This window comes from Lycorma delicatula, chromosome 4, assembly GCF_047948215.1.
Source record: "Lycorma delicatula isolate Av1 chromosome 4, ASM4794821v1, whole genome shotgun sequence".
Classification (NCBI taxonomy): domain Eukaryota; kingdom Metazoa; phylum Arthropoda; class Insecta; order Hemiptera; family Fulgoridae; genus Lycorma; species Lycorma delicatula.
In genome coordinates this window covers 164,371,406-164,397,971 of record NC_134458.1, presented here as the reverse complement: position 1 = coordinate 164,397,971, position 26,566 = coordinate 164,371,406, and the positions used below count along the sequence as shown (strand labels likewise).

Below are 26,566 nucleotides of genomic sequence, written 5' to 3'. Positions count from 1 at the left end.
TGGATACATTCAAAGTAACGAGTGTTTAAAAAATGACGTAACCCAAGATTAAGAAGGTAGAAGTCACGCATAGGTAAATTTTATTTCTCCCTACAAGTCGGTTGGCAACACTGTACTCAAGGTTGCAGTTTTTAACAGTTGAGTTGAAATGTCCTTCTTATGCACTAGTGGTATACCAGTATAAATTCGTCTCTATTTCGTTAACTATGTTATTTTCCAAGGACGAACGTGTGTTTATTATTGAGACTTATTGCGCGTATAAATCTTATGAAGGAGTCAAAGACGAGTTTCGGATAAAATTTCCCAATTCTTCAGTTCCTAATAAGTCGACAATATCGCGTTTGATTAATAAATATTGTGAGACTTGGAGTGTACATGATCGGAAAAGCACAGGTCGACATCACTGTTAATAGTAGAAGTTCTGGAGGATGTGAAAAAAGGTTTTACTCGCTAATCCAGAAAATCGTTCAGAAAGTTATCTCCACAGTTTGAGCTTTCACTACCTACAGCTTTCAGGGCTACCAAGAAATAACAATCGCATCGGTGTCGTTCAAGAACTGAAAGAAGTAGAGAACGGAAAACGTTTACAGTACTGTCGTCGTTTTCGTTCTCTTGTTGATGACAACGGTATTGAAATTTTGGATCGCGTTTATTTCAGCGAAGAGGCACGGTTTCACTTGGGTAGCTACATTAACAGCCAAATATGGAGCGCTGAACATCCTCGTGCGTTTCATAAACGACCATAACACGCACGTAAAATTGGTGTGCGATCGTAAATTAGTGTGCGATTTCCCGGCGTCGTGTAATAGGGCCTTTATCTTTTGACAAGCTGTAGATGGTGTGGTTTATCGCAACTTAATCGAAGTCTATTGTCATAGATTTACAGGAACGAGAATGTTGGTTCCAAGAGGATAACGCAACATGTCACACTGCTAACGAAACGCAGGATATGTTACGGGAACTTTTTGGCCATCTTTTGATATCAAAACGGTTGTAGCCTCCAAGATCCCCAGATCATCACCGGTAGACTTTTTCCTTCGGAGGTATTAAAAAATGTAGTTTTTTAAAAACAATGCTCATACACTTCACGAATTGAAGGCTAACATTGAAAGTGAGATTTCAAATATTATGAGCAAAAAAAAAAGCTACAAGCAAGAAAAGTAGCTACGAATGTTATGAAACGTGTACGAACTTCATCGGGATCACAGGAAATCATCTATTGCAAAGTTATCAACGGCAATTTGAATATTGTTGTATAAGTATTCTATTAACATTAATATTTCTGTAATAAATTCACATCGTCAAACAAACGGGTTGCGTCCTTTTTGAAACACCCATTATTATCAAGGGCCTTGCTAGCGTCCCCTCTGTCAAGTATAACAACTTGACAGAGAGGCGGCGATTCTATCTCTATAATCTTTAAAATTGGGTTTTTCGACACCTTCCGTACCTTTAAATTCATTTTATTAAATAGATAAGAGTGATTTTGAATACATGAATTGTGTTTAAGAATCCTGAATAAAAATTTAATTTTTTGCGCAAACAGTTTTTTAATTAGTATTATTTTTTTTTTTATTGGAGCGCATCAAAGTCCTACAATAATTACACTAAAAATATTCAGACTTCAGAAGTGGTACGACCGAGTTCAGCTGATCTTGATCGGTCAAGAACGACTCAACCAATTTTCAATAAGCTTTAACATGCATATCTAAATTTTAATGAAACTGATGTAGTAGTTTGGAGATTTATGAGCCTCAACAATTTTATAGTCATATAAACACATCCTGTCAAGTATTTTTCATGATTTTTTAATATTTATATTGAACACTCTTCATGCATATAATCACGCTTTTGCAAAACAGAAATTTGTCTTCGAATTTATTCTCAAATTAAGTGATCATTCCTTTTTTTTTTACAAAATCGATTATTTAGGAGCAAGTATAACTTTATCTACATGGAACTTTATAGATAAGTCCATCTTCAACTCTATGCAAAAAATTAAATTAAAATACATTCTGTCAAGCTTAAGTGAAAATTAGTAATTCATTAAAACACTCTCAGCATAAGAGAGACATATTAATAAGAGACATATTGTTTTTATCCTACAACGAATTCTGCAGGATGAATTCAGTGAGATACTAAACATAATTAAGAATACTATTTAAAAATAGGTTGTGATACATTTTGTTCATCACATTTCTTTCGTTAAGATATGAAAGTTTAAGCTTGACAGAATGCGTTTTGATTTCATTTTTTGCTTAGAGTTGAAGATGGAATTGTCCATATTTATGTTTTGAAAAAGCGTGGTTGTATGCATGAATAAAATCATGAAAAATAGTTGACAGGATGTGTTTTAATTTCATACAATATAACCAGTCATTTTGTGATAAACATCATTTAAATTAGATTCAGGATATCCGTAAAACAAATGCTTCTGAAAACGATCCGACTGACCACTGCAATATTCGGTTTTTCTAATCATAATAAAGCCTGCCGCTGAAATATACAACGGGCTCTGGAAACCGGTCGGTGTTTGTTTTGTTTTTCATTAAAATGGACAATGCAGAAGCATTTGGAGGACGATAATTCTCCTACGGCTGGAGACATGAACCCCCTTTTGAATGTTTCTACTTTTTTTTATTTATACTTTCAATTTTTTGGTTTTGGGTCTTACTTTTTGTTATAAGTTTTAAAATATTTTTTTGGTTTTTATTTTTTTAACACGTGTAATTTATATAACTGTTTACAAACCAGTTGCATAAATTGAAAGATTTTTTAACATAGTTTACAATGTTTTTTTTAATATTTTGTCTGAATCTGGAAGTAAATTTCCTTCCTCTGGCCCACCGAAAATTTGAACATGTAGACTTTTATGTAATCAAAAGATAACAATACAACATATTTATCCGTTGCCAAATTGCGATTAAAGGTTAAAAGAAAAGGGTAAGTAAAAGGTAAGCGTAAGTAAAAAGAAGCCTTGGCAAAAAAAATTAAGATTAAGGTATTTTTAGTGTAGTTCTGAAAAGAATTGTTTATCATGTTTCGCAAGTAATACGGTTAAGAAAAAACTGATTCCTTTATGCTATATTTTTATAAAGAAAAGAAAATTTTTATATAATAAGTTATTGAATAAATGACAGTACAACTTGATTTTTAAGCTAGCACGATTTGGTTGGAACATGAACCTCAGATGGAATTGGGATTGAAGTATCTAGGGAGTGAATATACAATTTACGACAGCACGAAGAGTAAAGCGCATTGGCCACTACCGATTAAACGTGCTCTTTAATAAAGTTTGCAAAACGAATTTAAAGAAATATATAAATCCAATATTTTAAAACAGAGTTCGATTTATGGATTTTATATTTGACACAATATATCAATGTTACGGGAATCCGTAATAAAAATCCAGATTCAATTCCTTTAACGATTAAGGAATTAGGAAGTATTTTTGGTAGTTTTCTGAGAAAAACAATACTTAATTTCTGAAAAATATATTCAAGAAAAGATTTTGAACAACACAAAGATCATAAAATCGGCCTGGTAGAACCTAATTAGCATGTTTTTATAAAAATCTTAATCTTTTATTTGAACATCTACAATGTGCCTCTGCAAAATCTGATACTTTACACTGAACACATCTCATTAGTAGTACTGCTACTGCACAACATAATCTACCAATTTAAATCATATTATCAATCGCGGTATGCTTATTTTAACTAAATAAAATATAGATCTTATTTCAGCAAATTTTTATTTCGATTAGTATTATATAAAAATAAATAACAGAAATCAATTAACAATAAACTTCAAAATAATATGTAAGTTGAACAGAAATTGTGTTTTAGATGTAACACGGGTTACGAAGTCCGGTTTTATGTAAAAGTTGAAAACTCAAGGCCAAACCGGAAAATGTAATTATTGGCTCTTCAACACTCCCTTGTAGTAATCTTTCGGCTTTCAAGTTCTAATTAACAAGACGTATCGTTCTGGTCATACAGGTAGAATTCCGAAACCCACCGGGTTGGTCTAGTGGTTAATGCGTCTTCCCAAATCAGCTGATTTGGAAGTCGAGAGTTACAGCGTTCAAGTCCTAGTAAAGCCAGTTATTTTTACACGGATTTGAATACTAGATCGTGGATACCGGTGTTCTTTGGTGGTTGGGTTTCAATTAACCACACATCTCAAGAATGGTCGAACTGAGAATGTACAAGATTACACTTCATTTACACTCATATATATCATCCTCTGAAGAATTATCTAAACGGTATTTACCGGAGGCTAAACCGTTTAGCCTCCGGAAACCGAAAGAAAGAAAAAGAAAAGAAAAAAGGTAGAGTTCCAAGCCGCTCATGCTTGTGAGACACTCCGACTGTGGAGTCTCCAATATAAGATGATTTTCAGCCCAGAGAAAACCACAATGATGTTGCTTAAGGGCCGATTGGCTGCTTCCCGACGAATTGCTGGTCTCCCCATTCGGTACGTTACGACTCAAAAATACCTGGGTGTTATCCTTAATGAGAATTTTCGGTTCAAGAAACATCTACAATATGTAGAAAAAAAGGCCGCTGATGCTTTTTATGGAATCCGTAGTCATTCATCCCGATTGGGGGTTGAATTACAGTACAATGCGTATCCTTTACAAAGGTGTCAGCGACGCTATTATTCTGTATGCTGCGCCTGTCTGTGCTCACCGCATGGCTTTTAGGTATTGCGCGGACATTTTGCTGCGGGCCCAGCGACTTCTCTTGCTGGCTGTTAAAGCGGACTGGCCATACAGAAGGATATAACAATCTATCAGTACAACCGCTTCACGAACAAGGCACACAATTGTGTATGGATTCTAAATTCAAAAAGGTGCTTCAGACATGTAATAAATTCCGGAACATCCTACGAATCGGTAAACAGAAAAAAATGCATATATAAAAACAAATGTGTCTGAAAATTCACAATTTTTTTGTTAACTCAAAAGGATTTCTATCATTTCAATGATTAAACAAAATACCAACCGTTATTTTAAACTTTGAGATCGACGAAATGTTTAATCTTTAGCAACAAATTTCAATTTGTTCAGACTATACATGGCTTTTAGAGTAGACTATGAATTTTAATTTATCCTCTCAACAATTATACTTTTAAATTAAATTATCGATTAACAAATGCTACTACAAATAAGATGTTAGCTCATTTACGAAAAACTGTCAAACAATCGGCTGTTTATATATACTATCTCCACAACAGATAGATGTGTGGAATTAAGATAATAAATTGTAAAGAAATTTAAGTCCAAAAAGGTGTTTCACTTTTACTAACAGACAAGGGCTGTTTGAAAACTGACGTCTGACCGACTGTTGAAAATAAACGGATTTGCATAGCAATAGAGAAAATGTAAAATGATGCCTTCGGTAAATACAATCTCGTTACATATCCATCCACCATTCATTCTGTTCAGAAGTAATAAAGTAGTCAATGAAAAACAGAATATGTCATCGTCACACCCACCGAATGCGAGGTGCATGAAACGATTAACTGTCAAATCTAAAAGAAATTATGTTGAACAGTCATAAAGGGAATTGTTCCTTTGGAAGACAACGCATTGCTCATGGAGCTCAGCTTTTGTGCCCACCTCTTCAAAATTGTTAGCCTGACTGCTCAGCCCTTTGAAACCGATGAACTCATAGGCAAGGTTAATATCCTGGAGGCAATTTTTCAAAAAAAAAAAATTGCAAAATCTGGTATTTTGATATAGGTGTCTTGAATGCGGTGAAAAAGTTTGTACAGAAGTATTTACTGTAGATAGGTATAAATCGGACTTTGGAAAGTTGAAGTGTCAAGTCGGATATCCTCAAAAAATAACTGCAGCAAAAGACTCTTCTGATTTACCACTGTGTGTCTTGCCGAACTGAATTCTGTACAGAAAGGAAATTATTCCAGTAAATCAATTTGTGTTCAAAGTTAACTATAATAAAAACCCACCAGTAGTAGGTATGCGCGATAAGCAATTTGTGCCGCTTATAGTAAAGCCGGTTACTATACTGTTCTGCCTCAAAATCGGGTAAAACAATGTAGGAGAATCATTATGCGATATTAAAGGATATGGGACCGTGAAAACAATAAAACACCACAAAATGACTGCTCGTGCGAGAGGTTTTATTCAACAGAATCCACATAATTCAGCTAAGGATCATGACTAATCTTGCGAAAATCTTTAAAGCCTAAATTTTCATCCCTGTAAGCTTCAAATGGTGCAATCAGCTAACCGAATATGTCAAAGATATTACAATCACTTAGTGCAGAGATTTATTGGAGACTCGTAAAGATTGCTTAGATACTGATCAGTAGTACACCCAATTTGTTGCATGAAAAATCATGGTATAGCACAAAAGTTACCATCCGATGTTCGTCGTATCTTCTCATGAATAATAATAGTACCATATTTTACTGAAAATGAAGCAAGCATTATCTGGAACTATAAATTCACAATACTGTTCGATACAAAAATATTGATATTTTTGATAACACGATTTCAACAACTGAATTCAAGAAACATATAGTTTCAACAAGTTGGAGCAATCCTGTACAAATAACATTGCGCATGTTTTGTGTGAAATATTTAGTCGCTGAATGATTTTACATTTAGACCACTAGTAATGGCCTTCGGGATCACCAGATCTTTCAGCGTTGATTTCTTAATAGGGCGATTTAAAATTTAAAAAAATTCAATCGACTGAGGAATTAAGAAAAATCAGGAAAGAAGTGAAAAGGCATCAAATTCAATTTGAATCCGTGTCATGAACAATTTTACACTAAAAAAACAATGCACTTAAGTGGAAATTGGTTACTTTTTTAAAGCGTAATAGTTTTATTCTGTTTCAAAATTATTTTAATTTTAAATTATGTCAATAGACTTCATTAAATTTCTTTTCGTGAATTTTTATTTTATATTTAATACTGTCAGCTTTACAAACCATTCTGAATATGCAATAACATTTTTTTCTTTACTTTTTCACAGCCAATTTAGAAGTTATTTTGCAATAGTATTGAAGATTATGCACCTTGCAACAAATTATCTAATTCAGATTAACATCTATTGATGCAGGTCCCTTAACCACAGTTCAGATATTTTTCTTAATTTCATTAAGATCAGGCCAGTGGTTTTCAACATAAGACGAATGAAAGCTTCTTTTTCTCTTTTTTTCTGATAGGTAAAAATTTGTTTTATGTAAACATATTTTAAGTATTAATAACATAATATACAACTCTGTATAGGAAAAAGGATAAACAATAAATAAAATACAAAATATTAAGACAATTAAGTACATTATTTATATATAAGCTTACTACATATTTTAATACTAAGAACACAACCAAAATTCATGTCCTAAATTAAAGGAACAAGATCTTATAAAAAAATTCATCGCAGTACATTTATCTTTTTCCATTTAATAATAGGCCATATGAATATAAAATAAGATTTTCACCGATGTACGAGCACTTTTAGATATCACAATAGTTCATATAACTGTGTTATAATACAGATAATAAAGATTCTAATATAGTAACATTATTATAAAAAGCGGTTATACAATGAATGGAGATATAAATATTTTTCTTAATATTTATTTATGACGATTTCGCCTGTGACGTCCTTTACCGGTCTGTTGAGGCTGTTCACCGACAACGATACGGCCACCCGCGATGTCATCTCTGTCTTCAGAAGCAGCAATCTGTCTTCCGGCTTCTAATGTAAACATTAAATCTCTAAGCTGTTCACGTAAATCTTGTAATTCGGCTTCTTGCGCTTTCAATTTCTCTTGAAAAACGAGTTGATTTTGTTGTAAAGCTCTATTTATTTCTCTTTCTTCATTCAACTCGACCTGTAATTGATTTATTTTACTATTTTGTTGCTGAACGCGTTTATCTGCCGTTTGTTTTTCTTTATTTAACTTTGCGACGGTCGTTTTTAAATTTACATTCTCTTCGACGATACAAGATGTTTTTTGTTTCAATTCGTTCAGTTCCATAACCGACTGCTTTTCTAACCTGTTAAGTTTGTCTTCGTAATTTTTCCTTTGCGCTTCTAATTGACAAGATAACAAATAGGTAAATTCCATTTGCATGGAATCTAATTTTTCATCGTCTTTACCGGCAGGAGCGGGACCTTCGACCAGTTTACCGTCCCCTTTATTTTGTAAAAGACGATGTACAAAATTATCGCCTACGTAATCCCACACGCGATTGTTACCCAATTCCATACAATAACAATGCTGCGATTCCAAATAATGTTGATAAGCGTGTCCGCCGACGTAACGGCCACAACCTACGTGTCCGCATAATAAACATATCCATAACGATTCAACGGCATGACATTCCATACAACGATTATCGGCGACGGCCTCCGGCGTTTGAACGTAACGGCACACGGGGCAGCTGGCGTCTTCCCATTTGGCCAAACAACCGCCGTGAAACGCGTGATTACATAAGATGGCCAGAATTACATCTAAACTTTCATCCATGCGTTCCAAACACACCGGACAGGTAGGTAATTCGTTATGCGCCGGAGGAGGCACCATACGCGGCTCTTCCCCCACAGTTTCCACTCTCGAAACGAAAACGAGATGACAACGTTGATCCGGTTCTAACGAATTAAACGGCGCGCCTTGAAACGCACTGTAAAATACTTTAGCCGCCTCTTCGGAACGGAATGTAACTAACGACATATACTGATTCGGCGATCCGTCACGAATTATTCTGACGTGTCTGATTTCATCGTGAAAAGCGGCCATAAATGTCATCAGATCGTGACAACTCATCGAAGCCGGTACGGCCAGCATGCATATAGTATTGCTCGTTCTGGTCGGTTGAGCGAAATTTCCCCCTTCGTGATCTTCTTCTTTATACAAATGCAGAACGCCTTTTGTTACCTCGACGAACGGATTACCGGATACGAAGTGTATAGTATTCTCCTCGCAGTCGTCTTTCGTTTTCGACACGGATCTCTCTCTTCTTCCGGCCATTTTTCTTCTCGTTCGTCTTCTTCGACACCTTTTCCTCTTCGTCCTGCGTGCCACCACATTATGTTTCAATATTTTACAACAAAAAATTATTTATATACATAAATATATATATATAATACAACATATATTACACATAAAACTATATAAATACAAATATATTTATTTCCAAATCGATGAATATTTCTGATTATAAGTCGAAAGAATAAATCTTCCTCACAATTCAAATCGAAGTACGACAAGTTCGCATTACTAAACACGATGACGGCCGAACGGTAAAATTTATTAATTGATATGAATTGGACGTTTCAATTGTTCAGAATAGTTTTATAATCGATCCGGTAGGTTGATATACACACACATATATATATATATATATATATATATATATCGCAAATACAAAAAACTAATATAGGAAAAAAATAATTTCTGTCTGTTTATCTGACAGACATCTCAGAGCATCTAACAAAGATTTCCGTCCTATCATATCTTGTCGTAATCGGTCGCTGTAACTTCACAATTCAAACCGACCTTTAAATCGATAACTTCCTACCGATTCAAATAAATAAATAATAATCTAATACTTAAATAAAACGAGGGCGAGTGAGATGAGTAATAGACCTGATTTACATTCTATTATAAAAAATAATTTTTCAATCATTTAGGTAATTTTTATTTTTAATTAATAGTTATAATTATTGCAAGAAAAACGAACAGCATAAGGTTAGTAAATTAATGAATTGAAATCATAAATAGATTCTGACCAAACAAACATCAGATGTGACTATTACGAAATAGTTATATCTATTAATTAGATTTCCAATTATACTGAACCGTATTCTTCATTTTACTTCAATTTATTTCATAAAAATCTCTGTATACATTTTCACAACGTGATTATATTAAGTTTGTAAAGATATTGATATGAATAAATACAACGTACATTTAGCAGGTGCACGGTTTTTATTCGGCTATTTTGTGTTAGTATCCTAATTTCAGCCGATACTTTAGTTAACAAAAAAAAAAAATCTTTAGTAGTGCTTTACTTACTACAGTCAATGATGACCGTTTTAAATCCGAGTGATTTTCTATACGTTACAACAAATAAAAAAACGTGTGAATGAATATGAAGAATTTAAGAGTAACGGTAACGAAAATTAATAATCAACAATGTCTGTGATCGGTGATAATTCTAGATCGATTATTAGTCATCGATGTCACTTAAAATATAACACGGATATAAAAATAAGAAAAATCTATTTATAGTTTAAGTAGGGATTGTACTTAAAACAAAATTTCGCACAATCATAATAACGTTTATGATATATATTTTTTTATTTAAGGTAGGGATACGTGCACGTTAAATAGCATACCGACGGGGTTTAACACGAAAAAAGTTAACAAGAAAATTCTCTCAACATAAAACATGGAAACGATTATGAGCAAACGTTATTCGTTTACACGTTTTTTCTGGTACTAAAACAATATACATTTATCCGGATTCTCTGTTCATCTGGATTTCTGCATCGACTTAACGACTTTCAATACGTTGTTTTTGTAACTACAAATAAGATACGCTTAAAAATTTATTAATTTTACAAACGCCAGACTAACGAATTATTATCAGTTTGTTTAACTACCGATAAAAAATGCGATGTAGTTTACAAAACACAGCGCTATATTACTGTTATTTTTTATATTTATATTGTATTTATGAAACTATGCCGACAAAAAATCGTAGTGTAAAGGTTTTTTTTAATCACTACAAGTTAGTCGTTCTGCCTTACGGTGGGTTTACTGTAAATATTATTATTCGCCGTACGGAGCGATTAAAAGTCTAAAATTACTTTACGCCTAAGTTTCGCTTTACTTTTCACATATACAATTCGTTTGCCACCGACTGATCGAAATATACTAAAAACTTTAACGTAAATTAAGATGAGAAAATCAACGACCTGAACGACTGAGTAGATAATTGCAAAAGAAAAGGATCATAGAATTTTTTACGCCTATCAACATTACAGATGTAATTTCTGTTTGCAAGGTCTTAAAATAAGTTTCAAAACCATTTGAGCATAAATATATCCCCGTAAAAAAAATGCGATCCGTTATAATCTATCTTTTTACGAATAAACAATAAAGAAAGATCGGTTCGTAGATTCATCGAAACGATCGGAAATGCTTCACAAAATACACGGTGGCTCTTTAGTGCACGTAGACGATCTAAATTGCAGGTTTAGACAAAATAATGAAGGAGCTGAAATTTTTACGAAAGATGAAAATAATTATTGCCGGTTCTTCAAAACACAAGAATGAAATTTCAAGCCGCAAGCACGCCAAGCGCAAGGAAGAAGAAAAAGCATCGGTCAAACGGAAGCGGCCCGGATGCGGATGTTAACTTACTTATGACACCGATTGTAAACTTTACCCGAGGACTTCACGGCTATTAAATGTTTACCGGAAGTACGGCTCGTAAACGATTTAATACATCGAAACAAAATTGTTATAGTTTTATTTTAAACAATTAAATCTATATCAACCGAGTACTGTATATGTCTAACTTACGATCGCGTTGTAGCTTAAAATTTGCAAATAGTATTTAAAAAGTTTTACGTAAATTCATACTTACGGTATTTTTAAGGTATTTTAAAAATATAACATCGTTATAATCGGTTAAAAAAGTGAAGGCCAATTAATTACACGGACAGCGATTTCGAAATGAATTAATTCACTTTGTTACATCATCGCATGCGTAAAATCTCAAATATGCTAAAATACAAATTATTCGTAACATACAATTATTTTATAATACACCGTTTCCAGTAAGTAGGTTATTCAGATTATTCCTTCGAATTACTTTTGATCCCGTTCGATCCATCACGTAATAATGGATTATCATCAACGAATGTCAGCCTAGCAAAAATGAAAACTTGTTGAACATTCAAAAATTCGCAAACTGAAATCCTACGTGAAAAAGCAATCGAATGATAAATAGATTATAACAGTTTTTTTTTATGGATCGCTTGATTATTCAAAATATATATTTTGAACTTACGTTACAGCAGTAACATTTCAGGGGCAAATGTGAAGACCGCATAAGAAAAGAAATTTCAGAACGCTACAAAAACTCAACCGATATTGTGCTAAACTAGGACGATGAAATTGTTAATACTAAATGAGTTTTCAGAATATTTTACAGAAGATACAGAACTATAAAATCACCGAGAGGTTTCCTGAAGAAAATTAGCGACACCTTTCTTAGCTGCTAAATAGTAACGAGGTTTATTTTTTAATAATGGCGTACTTCGTATTTCATACGATTAATGTACAGAAGTGCACAAGATATGATTTTGTTTTTCTTTCAACAAAAAAATTAGGTTAATTAGGAAAATATTCCTGTTAATAATTATACTTTATCGTAATATATTTACTGTTTATAAATGATCTTAATATAGAAAACACGGCGGTCAAACAAATCGAGAAATAATAAATTACTAAATCATTTCTACTTAAGAATTAAAACGAAAAACCTTTTTCCTTAAATACGTTTAAAAAGATCAAAACTAAAACAAAAATTATTATATTGCTTTATACAGTAAAAAAAAGTATAAGGCTACGGAAGACTTTGTGGATCTTGAGTAATATCTTAAGACCTAATTGGAAATCGAAATAAAAATAATTATTTGTCTTTTTTTTTTTTTGAAGTACAACCGAATAATCCCTTCAAATAATTTACACATTTCTTTCATGTTTCTAGAATACATCACATAAAATGGAATACAGCAGATCTAAATAACTCCGCAAGTACTTGTTAACAAAACAAGTCGATGCGACTAGCGCTAACGATCCTAAAGTAACGGCATTCTTTTCTTTCAGGTTCAGAATTGGTAATTAATGCCTTAGAATTTTCATTTTAGATCGTTCTACATATATATACATTACACAGATAATCGTGAATGCGGGTCGTTCAATAATAAAAAACAAACTGCAACAGCGGAAAAACTATTCGTCTGACCTTAAAGTCGGACTCCCTGACAGAAAATATCAGCTGTTCGAAAATAACTTTCATTATTATAACCCCTTGTTTATTTCAAAATTCCGACTCCGTACCGTTGAAGAACAGCGCGGTACAATAAGAAATTTATTTTATTTTTATTTTGTGAGATGTAAAACCGGCCAAAATATATGACAATATGTGATAATGTTAAAACGGCATGGTAAAAAGTCTATTAACCGTGACGATTTTTATAAGTGCGTCGAACATCGAGCAGAAGGCAAACATCACTGATTTTCACCTAAAGTTTCGACTGACGCGTTAAGAAAATCGCTTTAATAATCTATTTTTAAAAACTTAGGAAATTACTAAAATCTGTAATAAGAATATCGGAACCGTCCTTTAATAACTTGAATTACCGCTAAACGTGTACCAGGTGGGTTCCGAGACGGTCTACCCGTAATCACAGACACCCGAATTCGCATTTAAGCGGAATTTACACAACGGTTTTAGCGGAACCTAATGATTTTAAATCGCATAATACGTTGTGGTGAAACTCTGTTCCGTCAATCTGAGCCGGAATCTAAAAGTCAGAGTACGGAATGAAAACATCCTCTATTCGACCTGCCCAGAAAAAAAATTCTACTCTATTCGTCAGCCGATAAAGTAATACTAACGGTGTTTTGGAACTAAAACGCTCGTTTTCTTGCGTTTATTTAAAATGACAATGTACAATCAACAGCTAGTACTGAACGTATAAATAAAAGGGAACATATCTTGCTTAATCAAATTTTTTTTTGCCCTGTCAAAAAGTTTTTATTAAGCATCGAAATCGGCAACGATACGCAAGTCAAGAGTGACCACAAGAACGGTTACAACCACCGAGGTGAATAATCCGTTACATCGCAATAAAAATACTCACAAAAAGAAGGGACGCGTGCCTAATTGTAGTCGGGGATTATATTAAAAAATAAAGTGTTTCATTATCTTTGAATAAACAATAATTTTTTCTACGGTCATTTGTCTCTAATCACACTGATAGACAAAAAAAAGATTTTAATGTTTCTCTAAGTGCATACCGTTTCTTGAACTGCTTTTTTGCGTACATTATAGATGTGTAAATACAATTTTTCTATCGCCCTTAATTTTCAATAAATTACGCTTCAAAAAAATATTAAGGGAAAATATAATTAAAATCTATAAAACTTATAATTTTGCATGGCCAGACCTCCGTTAAAATGATTTCGCTGATGCTTTTCTTTTAAAAATAACCCCAGGCAAATCCCGAATTAATGTCCAACAGTAATCGGCTAGCATGTTAGTATTCTATTTCCCTTTATAGCGGCTTTCCACCACTGAAATGTCTTGGTGAAAAAGTTCACCACTTACGTCTCCGAGGTTATCCGGGAAAAAAACCAGGTGTGAGCGGAGAAAATGAATTTTCAAAGACATATTACATCTCATAGCTCTGTATGAAATAAGAAGTTCATTAACAATATCGTGGAAATTGTCGGATTTTTGTTTGCCGAGAAAATTTATGCAAGCGTCTTTAAATAAAGCTGCAGTTTCTACATTATTTAACATCGAGTTAAATACATCATCTTTGACCAACTCTCTTTTTTGAGGACCGACAAATATTCCTTCTTTAATTTTTACTTCAAATACATTCAGAAATTTCTGCCTGATATACAAAAATTGGGATTATCCTTCTTCAATGCTTTTACAAAAGTTTTCATTAGTCCCAGCTTCATATGGATAGGAAGTAAAAATATTTTTTTGGGTTGAACTAAGGGCTCATAAATTTTCCCATTTGGAGTTAAGTTTCTTCCACTCTTTGGTAACATAACGTTTATCCCTTGCTCGACTGTCCCATTCGCAAAGAAAACACATGAACTTAGTATAGCCTAACTGTATGCCTAACAAAATAGCTATAACTTTCAAATCACCACATATGTTCGAGCTATGTTTTTTATAATTTATTTTTTCAAGAACGTCTTTCATCACATCGTCTGTCTCTCTCAAATGCCATAAGCGACTGATATCGAAGGATATTTATTACCGTTGTGTAGTAGAACCACGTTTAAACTATACTTGGACGAATCTATGAAAAGGCGCCATCCTCAAGTTTATGAACTTTTCTTAAGTGCAACATACGGTTATCAATATTTGTACAATACATCAAATTATTTTCATCAATAAAGTACTGAGAAAGTTCTTTTTGTCTGCTTCGAAAGCCCGAAATTTTTGTATTTTTTTAAAGTAAATTCCAACCTTGCCGTCTTGATCCTGATAGTTCAACTTCATTTTTTGATAAATTTAAATCCCTAAGTCATTTAATTCACCTTGTGATATAATTTGTGGCTTATCCGAAGAAATTTAAAACCAAAATCATTGTTGTCTTCTTGAGTACTGCCTGGTTCTTCATAGCTGCTTTCGAAACATACATTCACAGGTGACTCAGGAACTGGAATAATTTCAATGTGTGGTACAGGCCTGATTGCAGATTGCAATGAAGGATGTTTTACAGTACGTTTAGATTTTTTAGAAATTCCAGACACACTTGATAAACAAAAGTAACTATCGGTCACATGATCCTTTGGTTCACGCCATTCCACAGGTACACCAAATGGCAAAGCCTTCCGCGTACCTTTCAGCCATCCTCTTAAATATACAGAACAATCAGTACACACCACATGAGCAGCCCACGTCTTATCCTGACCACCAATTTTATACTGAAAGTACAAATGATATATGCTTTTTTAATCGAAGGTGTAAGGTTTTTTCTATTTGTTTTTGTGGTAAATCCACCACATACATAACAAAAGGCATCCACATCACTTACACAATTTCGAGGCATGACACTGTACTGTTAACAAACTTAAGACAGCAATATGGCTGAACAAAATTAATTCAATCCTAAATCCAGTGCATAATACAAACAACACAGCTGTGTTTTCAGCAACATGTTTTGACCTGCACAGACATGATTAATCTTGTCCATGAAGGCTCACTCTTCAGTATTAGATATGATGTCATAATATGTGACCGATATGATTTAATTCTTTGTCTAGTATTGTTTATTTATAGCTTACAATTATGTTAACAAAATTAAACAATAAAAAATGAGCTAACAATATACAATATAGGAGCTTAAAATGCTAACTACACGTTGAAAATGAAAAAATCCTTTAATTAAAATTTAAAAATGTTTCAAAAACGGTGGGCGATAGATTCTGAGTTATATTCGTTTTCAGCATCAAAAAACAGATTAAAATCATGTATAGCATGTTAGGAAACAAAAATTATGTTTATCGGTGTTATTATTGAACGATTCTAGTAATTAAACGTTTAAATATAAATATAAAAATATTCAGTAAATTATAAGTCGCTATAATAAAGAAAATAATTTAAGTAAACACAATTATTATAAAACGAACGGTAAAATCGCGCCGATAAGTGAAAACAATACTGTACATATAAACATCGAATATTGTAACCTACAAATATCAATAAATTTACGCGAATCGGAATTTGTGCTGCCAAAATTCGTAAATACACCTATACTTTTCCCGTACACGGATCTTTTTTGTCGACCTATCGTCTTAACTGAAATGCGACATCCTAAAAACGATCCTTTCCTTCATATTTATTCGTATATTACTTTTTAGCTATCGCGAAAAGAAGAATACAAAATTACATTATCGTTTAGTTTTATTATAAGCTGAGCGATAAAAAACGCTGTCGAATCTCACCTGAAATCGAAATCCGACGAGAACCTGGCGTACCGACCGCTACACCTACCGTCGGTCGATACTTTAAATTAACTACCAAAACAAAAAATTAATAATACAAATATTAGAAAACAGAAGGCATTAAAAAAAGTAATAATACCGATTTTTCTTGGCTGCATCTGCATGAATTTACTATGTTATCCTTTTAACAACTACATCGCGTTCTAAAACTTGCTTGAATGAAAGCCAATTTTTTTAGCGGGGAAAAAATATATATATTATACCTACATAAGAATATTATGAGTAAACAAAAGAATATATCACTTTAGAAGCGATACATTATCAATATCATTATAAAGTAAACATTGAAAAAGAAAGATTTCAAAAAATGCACAAGTAAAAAAAAAGTTATACTATTAAATTCTTTAAATTTCAACAAGCTTGTAAGTTGAAGACAAATTAAAACAAAAACAAACCGACATCTACTAACCCTTCTCTGAGCATATTTTAGAGGTAAAATTGAAATACAATTTATTACTTTTTAGTGAGTATTTAGATTTACTTAACATATGTGCAGGAAAAAAAGAAAATGCTTATTTTATTAATTTTATGAAAAAAGAAGTCTGCGAGAAAAAAATCGCGGAAATTGTCTTGATAAAAATAAGAAAATAAATATAAAGAAACAATTTTGAGTAACTACCACCGAGTGTAAGCCAATCTTGAATTTTTTTACCTCGATTTTTCAGAGTAATTTTTTGTAATAACGCTAATAGCATTACTTTGAACAATATAAAGTTAAACATCGATAAACTTTAACAGCTTGATACTAAGTAATTAGACGACAAACAGATTTTAAAAAAAAAGAAGAAAAACACCTTAAAATCATCTTAAGTAAAATAATCCGCCTAAATTACCTTAAAACACTTATAAAAAACAATAAAAATCATCAAAATCGGTCATTTGATTCAAGTTTTGAAACGCATAAAAAATTGCACACGTTTTTTAGTCGTTGAAATATATACGAACACTTTTGGTAGAAAAAAGGTAAGTTTTTTGACAGAAAAATTTTGAGCGTTAGATTTTTAAGTCGTTAAGTCATTTCCGGTAGAATCGTATACGGCAATAATACACGGTAATAATGCGGCAATAATACATGGTAAGTAATAATACACGGCAATAATCGTACACGGCATGCATCGTTAAACTCGGTGAACTACACGAACCGGTGGACCGGTTTATTAAACCGTGGCGTCAGATGTTGAAATTTTATCCTTTTCACACCGTTCGATTTCCAAAATGCTACCACTCTCAGAGATCTTCCTGCCGTTACCGGAACCGTAAGGATGCAATAACACTCTAGACCCTATTTATATGTTCACAGATTTATAAATAAGAATATAAAATGTAAAAACGACAACAACGCTTATAGTACATTATCGTAAAACCGATTCGATAAAGAAAATATAATTTATCTTAAAAAAATAACTGTTAGAAACAATCAATGGAGAGCAACGCCACAAACCCAAGATTAACAATGAACGATGCGATTATAAAAAAATAAATGTCCGTAAAAAAAGATAAAAAGACTAGATAAATATGGAAGGAGCAAACGAGAACAAGAAAGAGACAACACGACATACAAAAATAGGCGTTCAAAAACGAAATAATACGAACGAAAACTAAATAAAGAGAAGGTGGAGAAATTACGAACGGAAATGAACAATTTAATGAAGCCTGTCAGCGTCCAGAAGAGGGGCCGAGCCGGGACCGATAAGTAGATTCAAGAATATATCGAACACGGTCTAATTTCCATTTCCCGTATCACCATAATCGTTCTTCTCACCGGTATCCCCGTTCGATATCAACATTATCTACATCTACAATGTTTTTGCTCTCAAATTACCATAATCGTTCGATTTATCGATCATCGATCAGGAGTATATTACGTATTCTGAGGTTCAAAACGACTTACTGTCTATCCGATAACCGCATAAACACACCCGAATAAAAATTAAGTTATGAACAAACGACTGAATTAATGAAAACCTTAATTTTGTCCTTCATAAAAAGCTTAATATGACGATCGTTATACTTTTAATTTTCTGTTACCAGTAGGAAAAAAATAGAATCTATACTCTCTGTAATCCAGTAATAAATTACTTTTTTTTTTACAAACCAAAGACGAAATAGATTTTATTATAAAGGATTATTAAAACCTTTCAAATTCTTCATCTTGTAATTTTATTTTTCTAACCGTTACCGGTATATAAATGACGCAAAAGTATCGATAACGATGACCCACCTAGTTTTTGCCGTTATCAACATTTGAGAACGAACAAGTAAAAAAAAAATACGGATTACAAGTTCACAATATTTAGAGCTGTGCACGTATATGTCAGCATCTAGAATTTTTTTATATCTCAAGAATTTTTCTGCCTAAAATCGTGAAAATTTAAATTTATTAAGAACGCTTGTATTAATATTTTTAAAAAATCAGATAAGGAATGATACAAGCAATGTTGTATCTCAAAGGTAGTAAATCTTAATGTAAGTTTAGTTAAGAGATCCAATAAAACCGAATTAAAAAAAAACGTAAAAACACTTTACTCCTGATTTTTCATCATTTTCAACCGTCGACTCGAAACTCGGTTTAAATTTTTCTCTAATAAACTGTTGTCGAGTACTAATTCCAATTCACTTCTTATTGACAGGATCTTCTCCCTCATTAAGTAAGATAAACTATATAATAATTCATTTCACGACGAAAAAGGGTGCATTGTTATATTCCTTGACAGTATCTACAGCCCAGCATTTTTTACGGCCTTGACATATGTAAACCTTCAACGATACATGTCGAATCGAACAGAATCGCTTTCTCCGAAAAAAGATGCTCATTACACAGTCGGTTACCATGGCCGATAGAACGGAGGAACCGCTCGTAGGGACGACAGTTATTTGAATTTCGGTGCCGATTATATGACGATCGACGACATAATCTCGGGCCGACGAAAAAGCTAAAGGAAATCATTCGATTCATCGCTTTTCTAAGTGAAACCGGCTCAGGATGCTCTTTATATTAAGAACTGTTATGCGATTTTCAGGGTGGGCTTACGCCTGTTGTCGGTTACTTGCAAGCGATTATGTTCGGGTAATCGACGTACACATAACGGAATTTTTGTTTTCTCTCATCGTATTCGAAATGAAATACATTAACTTAATCGAACCGATAAAAGTTAACGGATACGATCAAAAACCTAAAGGAACTATAAATTTTGCATAATATACAAAAATTTGCTCGAGACCTTTAAAGTATAATCCGAACAGGGCACAGGATTGGCAGCTCGAATACCGATGCTATGAATTTAAGCGTTCTTAAGAGAATACTTTCTCACCGGATCCGGACTGCTGTTTTGAAAGACCGTTCGGTTCGTTTATAGCTCGTCGAAGGATTTAATTTCGACGATCTAATTTCTAAAGGACTCGAACCCGGCCGTAAACGAGTCGATCGGTAATTATTCGATAAACGAGAACTACATTGACAACAACCGGAGACAAAACGACGGACGAGTAACGTTTACACTTTAACCTCCGATTCCAACAGCTAAAATATATAGAGAAATTATTGCACCCTACCACGGCGAAGAGTATTTGGATGCTAATTTTTGGAACAGAGAATGTGCATATGTTTAATAACCGCTAAAAAAAGAAATTCTATAATATAGCTACAGATTATAAGACGATGAATACTAACGGCTATATTATCATAATGATGTGTTAATTATATCGCATTTATTAAAACAAAACATCGTTTAGTAATAAGTTGTGGATTTACCGTCGTTTCTTTTTGTTTTAAATATGAATTTATCGGCACAGAAATTCTTAAAAATCAATTTTAAACGTAAGAACTACCGGATTTAAAATTTTTATTAACAAGACTTATTAAGTCTTGTCGATCATCAACATTTTGTTTTTCACAACTACAGACAGTTTTAGGCCGATCGTCATATATTCTACCGTTATAAATAGTCGAACGGTTACTTTAAATAGAAGTAAAAAATTTGAACCGGACATTTAAATTAAGAGCCCAAAAACAGGAATCGGTACACATCTATAAATAGTACGCAGGATTTAATCCGACGCTAAAGGACGGAAGCGGCGACGATACGGCGTTGCTAGACTCCTATTCGCCAGAACTTATGTGTCACCAGCGGCATACAAGCGATGATGTATACCGACCACCAGTGTGGCCTCCACCGTTCAGAGTTAATCTTACTCTAAATAATATAAATATAACGAACGGCTTATAACGGTCGATACGTGTGAAAAACAAAATCTTGATGTTCGACAAGAACTAATAAGTCTGTTAATAAAAGTTTAAAATCCGGCAGTCGGGTAAGTTCCGACTAAATATTCTTACATTTAAAACCAATTTTTTAAAAATTTCTGTGGGGCTAGATCAACGTTTAAAAAAAAAGAAACGACATTAAATCCATAACATAAAACTAAACGATGTTTTTTTAATAAATGTGATAATTAACAAACGATAAAATTTCATTACGACCGGTATACTACCTTCCGGGAAAAACAAAATAATACGCGTACGAATAAAAGATCAACGCATATTGTGGTTACTGCATCCACGAAAAAAAGACGAGATGCTCGCAGATACAAGGGTAAATAAATGAAGGATGAAGGAATCGTAAAAGAAAGTAGATGATAAAGAAAGAGGTACAGAGAAAAAGCGAGTGAGAGAGTGTAACAACAAGGAGAGGAGACGGAAAACAGGCAGAGCTGTCAACGATGGTGGGGTAAGGATGAAACGGTGGAAAGAGAGGGAACTTATCGATCGGATAACAGAACGTCATCGTTGAGACCCGATTACGTCACATCTATGACGCAATCAGTAAATACAAAGCTTTTCGATTCCATTTGATTACACATACTTATATTCAAATAAACGATCGACTATCGTGCAATGATATTCGAAACGAATTTATACATACAGACTACCCAACAATATTAAATTTAATAAAAATAACCGCTTTTGAAACCGATTATATTTGGTCCGGTAATCGTAATCACAAAAATTAATAGAATCAAAATATAATTATTCCAAGCAAAGTTTTTCCCGAATTTGTTAAATATTACAACTACCAGATCCCAGCATTTATCGGTTTATAAATCTAACTAAAATTTTACGGGGACGTAAAATTCTGAACAAGCCGTTGTTCTGTAAACGAACATTTCTTCGCTAAAAAACCCTTTTTTGATTTTGTATACGACAGCAAGGTTTCACAACGCTGTCGGATGTATTGTTTTGCGACAAAAAAATTTAATTTTCGCTCGCGTTAGTACAAGAGGAACGAAAGAGAATAATTCGTTCTTTCAAATTTTTCTGTCGTAGAACAATAAACTCGTTTATTCAGTTCTCAAACTCTTTTTCAAATATCTTCATTCCCAAACACGTATTCCCCAACACCATCCGGGTTTGCTCGATGTAATTGTGTGTTTTTTTTTTACTATAAAAAATATCGGTTTTTTTTATTCTGGCTTTGTACAACGCAGAATATTAACTTTTAAGAAAACATCGCCTGACAGGTTTACTGTTTAACCTAATAACATTTCGCATTAACGTAACTGAATTGTTTCTGAGAAATTCACTTAAGCAACTGTTTGCAGTTGCAAATAAAATATTATTAAAAATAAAAATAGTGTAAAATCATCCTTTTTTAATGTAACGCGTATTTGAATCAAGACAGTCTGTCCGTTCATCTTGAACAGCTTTCACGAGAAACATAGCATCTCTTCAGTTTTTAGATACTACATATCTGAGGTCCATCGTAAGTAACATTTTCCATAATGTTACAAGAAACTTACTGACGTATCTTTATTTACGCCACTATGTCTCTTAATATTTTAAGTTAATTCTTTTACAGCGCAAGAGGCATTGTGACGTATTTGATCATGCACAACATTTTTATTCATCGTGCACAATAATACAGAACTTTTAAGTCTTGTTTAAAAGCTCATTAAATTGCAAGTCACCCGATCATTTGTACAATTTTTTACGCTTATTATAACGAGCGATGTACTTTTTATTATTTTTTTGCATAGGTTGGCGATACAACAGGTGCCGTATGGAAAAGATGTTGGGCGCCAGATGCGGAATAGAAAGTAAACAAATGTAACCTAATTGTTGTCATGCTCGCAGCAATACTATTATGACAGTTTACGTTTTAAAATTGTGTTTTATCAGTGTTTTGTTTTAAATAGAACATTTTTAATTACCGCTGGACTTTGTGAAAAGATATAAGTTAGTGGTTATAGGTAGACAATTAGCCAAAGTAATTAACTCTCACGCGTGATGAGTTCTAACACAGACAGTGAAGATGATGTGTCCTCGGCTAATTTGATTACAAAAATATAATATAAGGACTAAAATTAGCGATCTTGACTTAGACCAATTAGACAATTTTAATTTGGATTTGAATGTTGTGAGCGACAATGAAGATCGTGACTTAGATCCGGACTATTTTCCATCTTGTGATATCGAGTGTTGCAACAAAGATGTTTACTCCCATCGTGATATCTGCAGCTGTGTTCTGTGCAAAGATCACGCGACTAAAATTTCTTGGGAAGATGGCCGTAAATTATTATTTTTTAAATCTACTCCAGAAGAAGTTACAGCGATTAAAAAACATATCGAAGACCGCGCATTACAACTACAGATACCAAACGACACTGAAAAACTTCATGTAGGCCTAACAATAACGCTAACAGTCCTAAGACTACTAACTTAATAGCTGCAAAAAAAAGTGTTTGCAAGAAAGAGGTTTAATCTGCTCGGCCGCTATGTTACAGTTATCTTTGTTACGACCACCTTTATAAAGTATCTGCGCTGATAAGCACCAAATTGAAAGAGTTGTACAGAAATTGCTAACCCAATAAAACGTTAAGAAAAAAATCACCTAAATCGATCAATAATTCGATCGGAATGCTACCTGAATCGTTTGAAGTTGACAGAAACAGACAGGAGGGTGCCGATGAGAGTATTGCACTAGAGAAACGTAACAAAGGAGTCGATAAAATGAAAACAGCAAAAGAGCGGGGAAATAAAACGTGAAGAATACGTTAATGTAATGACAAATAAAACTGTTTATCCGTGAAGCAATAAAGGCGCATATCAATAGATTTCCACGCATCGAGTCGCATTATTGCCACTCATCGACTTCAAAAGAATACTTGCATCCTGACCCAAGTATGTAGAAAAAAGTGGATGTATTCAACAGCAAATATAAGTCAATAGGAATCACTACCGGTACAGTAATAATTTTAATGAGAAAATGAACTTAGCATTCCATTATCCTAAGAAGGACCAGTGAATACTTTGTAAACTGTAGAGAAGTGGCGATGAATGGAAACAAACTAACAGCTTGAAAATCGATATCAAAGCCGCACTACTAAAAAACTGGCAGTAAGAGAGATTACAAACTATATTAAAGAAAATCTGGTGGATGAAACTTGCTTATGCGCCGCTTTCGATTTACAAGTTATGTTTCTACCTACAGCCGCAGAGTCACCTTTCTATCGCAGAAGGTTTACTAATTACAAGCTTTCGGTTTACGTCATCGGGAGACAAAAGATTGTGCTTGTTTTGTGTGGGACGAGCACTTAGACCGAAGAGGATTTTCAGAGATTGCCGCATACCTTCTTTACAAGTTCCTTTGTGATCTTGATTGTAGGAATATTGTAAAGGAAGTATTTTTGTTCTTTGACGGTTGCTGTGGTCAGAACAAGAAATAGGTCGTTGCCACAATGTTGCTTCGTGCTGTAAGCACTTCTAAAAATATAACTTAATAACTTTAAAATTCTTCGAACCGTACTGTGGAAAGAACGAGGAAGACTCGGCACGTAGTGCTATTCGTTCAGCCTTGAGTGCTGCAGGTACCGTATTCGTTCCATCCAAATCAATTATTCGCCTCGCATGTAGAAAATAACATACGCTGTCCAAAGCGTGGAAAACACAGATTTCTTCGATTTTACGGGGCATGTCAGAAAACTTAAAATCCTTTCCGTGCGGCACGATGACGAAGGTGAGAAGCTCAGCCGGCCTACCGTGGTAGAATACATGGTTTTTTCAAAACAAGAACCTAACAGAATCGTTTTTAAATCGAGCCATTTAGGCAGCGAATACAGAAGTCTGACCGTTCCAAGGTCTGATATCGCCCCCAGTGTGAAGCCAAGTCGACTTTACAAGAAAAATGTGATGACTTGATGGGACTCTGTACTGGTGCGACACCTATCATTAGGGGAAAAGAAAACGTGAATTTCTATAAAAACTTGTGCCATCAGCAAAAGTTGGTGAATTTCAATGACTGTCAATGGAATTTAAATCTTACTAAACTTTATGATAAGTTCTACAGTGAGTTTTTTGTTTTTGTGCCTATATAACTAATCGGTTTTAAAAATTAAATTTTCTTTTTTACTAATGTCTTTTCTTATTTTATTTTACACTTTTATTTACAATAACAATTATTCTGTGGGATAAAACAAATTAAATCTAAAAAATTTACAGTCGTAAGCGACTTAAGATTATTTTCCTTTTTTGAGGCATACTGCTGTCGTATGTGCTTTAAAATATCAGGAAGAAAAAAAGGGAATTTGATTTTTAAAACATATTACATTAATGTCCATATTTTCAAGTATCTTAGACAAAAACTTCATTACATCAGGTTACAACGTGAAAAGAATGTTTTTCTTTAAATTGCTCTCTTGAAAAGTTGCCATTTTGCAGTTATACTATGTCTATTGCAAGACAATATATATATATATATATATATATATATATATATATATATATATATATATAGAAAGAGAGAGAGAGAGAAAATGAATCACGAAGTTTTATCGATGTTCAGGAACGCATTCCTGGAAGACATTCAAGGCAAACAGTTCGTTTAAATGACGCTTTGCTTCCAAATGATTTCACAAAATAAGTTTAAAAGGTAAAACAATGGTACAGAAACTCTAGGAACACAAATTATGGGATTAAATCGGTGGTTTAATATATTTGAAAACAAAATAAAAATAGATCCAGAACTGAATCTTCAGTAGCTTCCGAAAAATTGTTATAAAACTGGAAAATTAATTGTAAAAATTTTTTTTTTAGAAATGCGAAAAGCAATCGTTTTAATTAGCAATAAAAAAATTAAATTATGCGACAATTTTCTAATATGTAAATTTTTAAAAATCCGATCGAAATAATACACTAGTTTAATAAATTCAACAAAATTTAAAACAGACAGAAAATATAAATACGAGTATGATTCTGAACCGAACCGAAAATTAACATTTCTTATATCTCACAGACCAAAATTTTAATGGACCTACTTCAAACTGTTATAAAAAATGAATTCCTTGATCGTTAAAAAAATCCTAATGAAATGTACAAAATAGTAGAGACAAAATTGTTGCTTTATCAGCATTGTTCCTACCGAGCTTTATTAAGTCAAATTCCGTTGAGCGGTCCAGTCACTTTTTATTTTTGAAATACGAGGTGCTCTTTTATTTTTTCAGTTAATTATTCCAACGATATGGGCTGATAAGTTTAAAAAAACCGAACCAGTAAAATTTTCAGAAAATTTAAACTTCACTGAGATATAGTTCTTATCAGATATAAAAAAAAAACTCAACCGTTCGTATAAACTGTACGTTTTGCACGTACTGAATTTTTTATCTAGTAATATTTTTCAACACAGAATATCTTAAAAGTCAAAAAATACAAACACGTAGACGAGGCCAACTTTCTTTTTTGACCGATAGCAATA

At 33.1% G+C, this 26,566-nt stretch overlaps 1 protein-coding gene across 8 annotated transcripts in view; it reads right to left on the bottom strand.

Moving 5' to 3' along the window:
* Positions 1–7,303: 7,303 nt before the first annotated feature.
* The window catches only part of LOC142324052 (BRCA1-associated protein), a 57,125-nt gene continuing 37,862 nt past the window's right edge, over positions 7,304–26,566 (bottom strand). For all 8 annotated transcript variants that reach the window (XM_075364655.1, XM_075364660.1, XM_075364654.1 and 5 more), the window contains one exon: positions 7,304–9,060. In XM_075364655.1, coding sequence (XP_075220770.1) covers positions 7,620–9,060 — 1,441 coding nt within the window. In that variant the 3' untranslated portion in view covers positions 7,304–7,619. The remainder of the gene's footprint in view (positions 9,061–26,566) is intronic.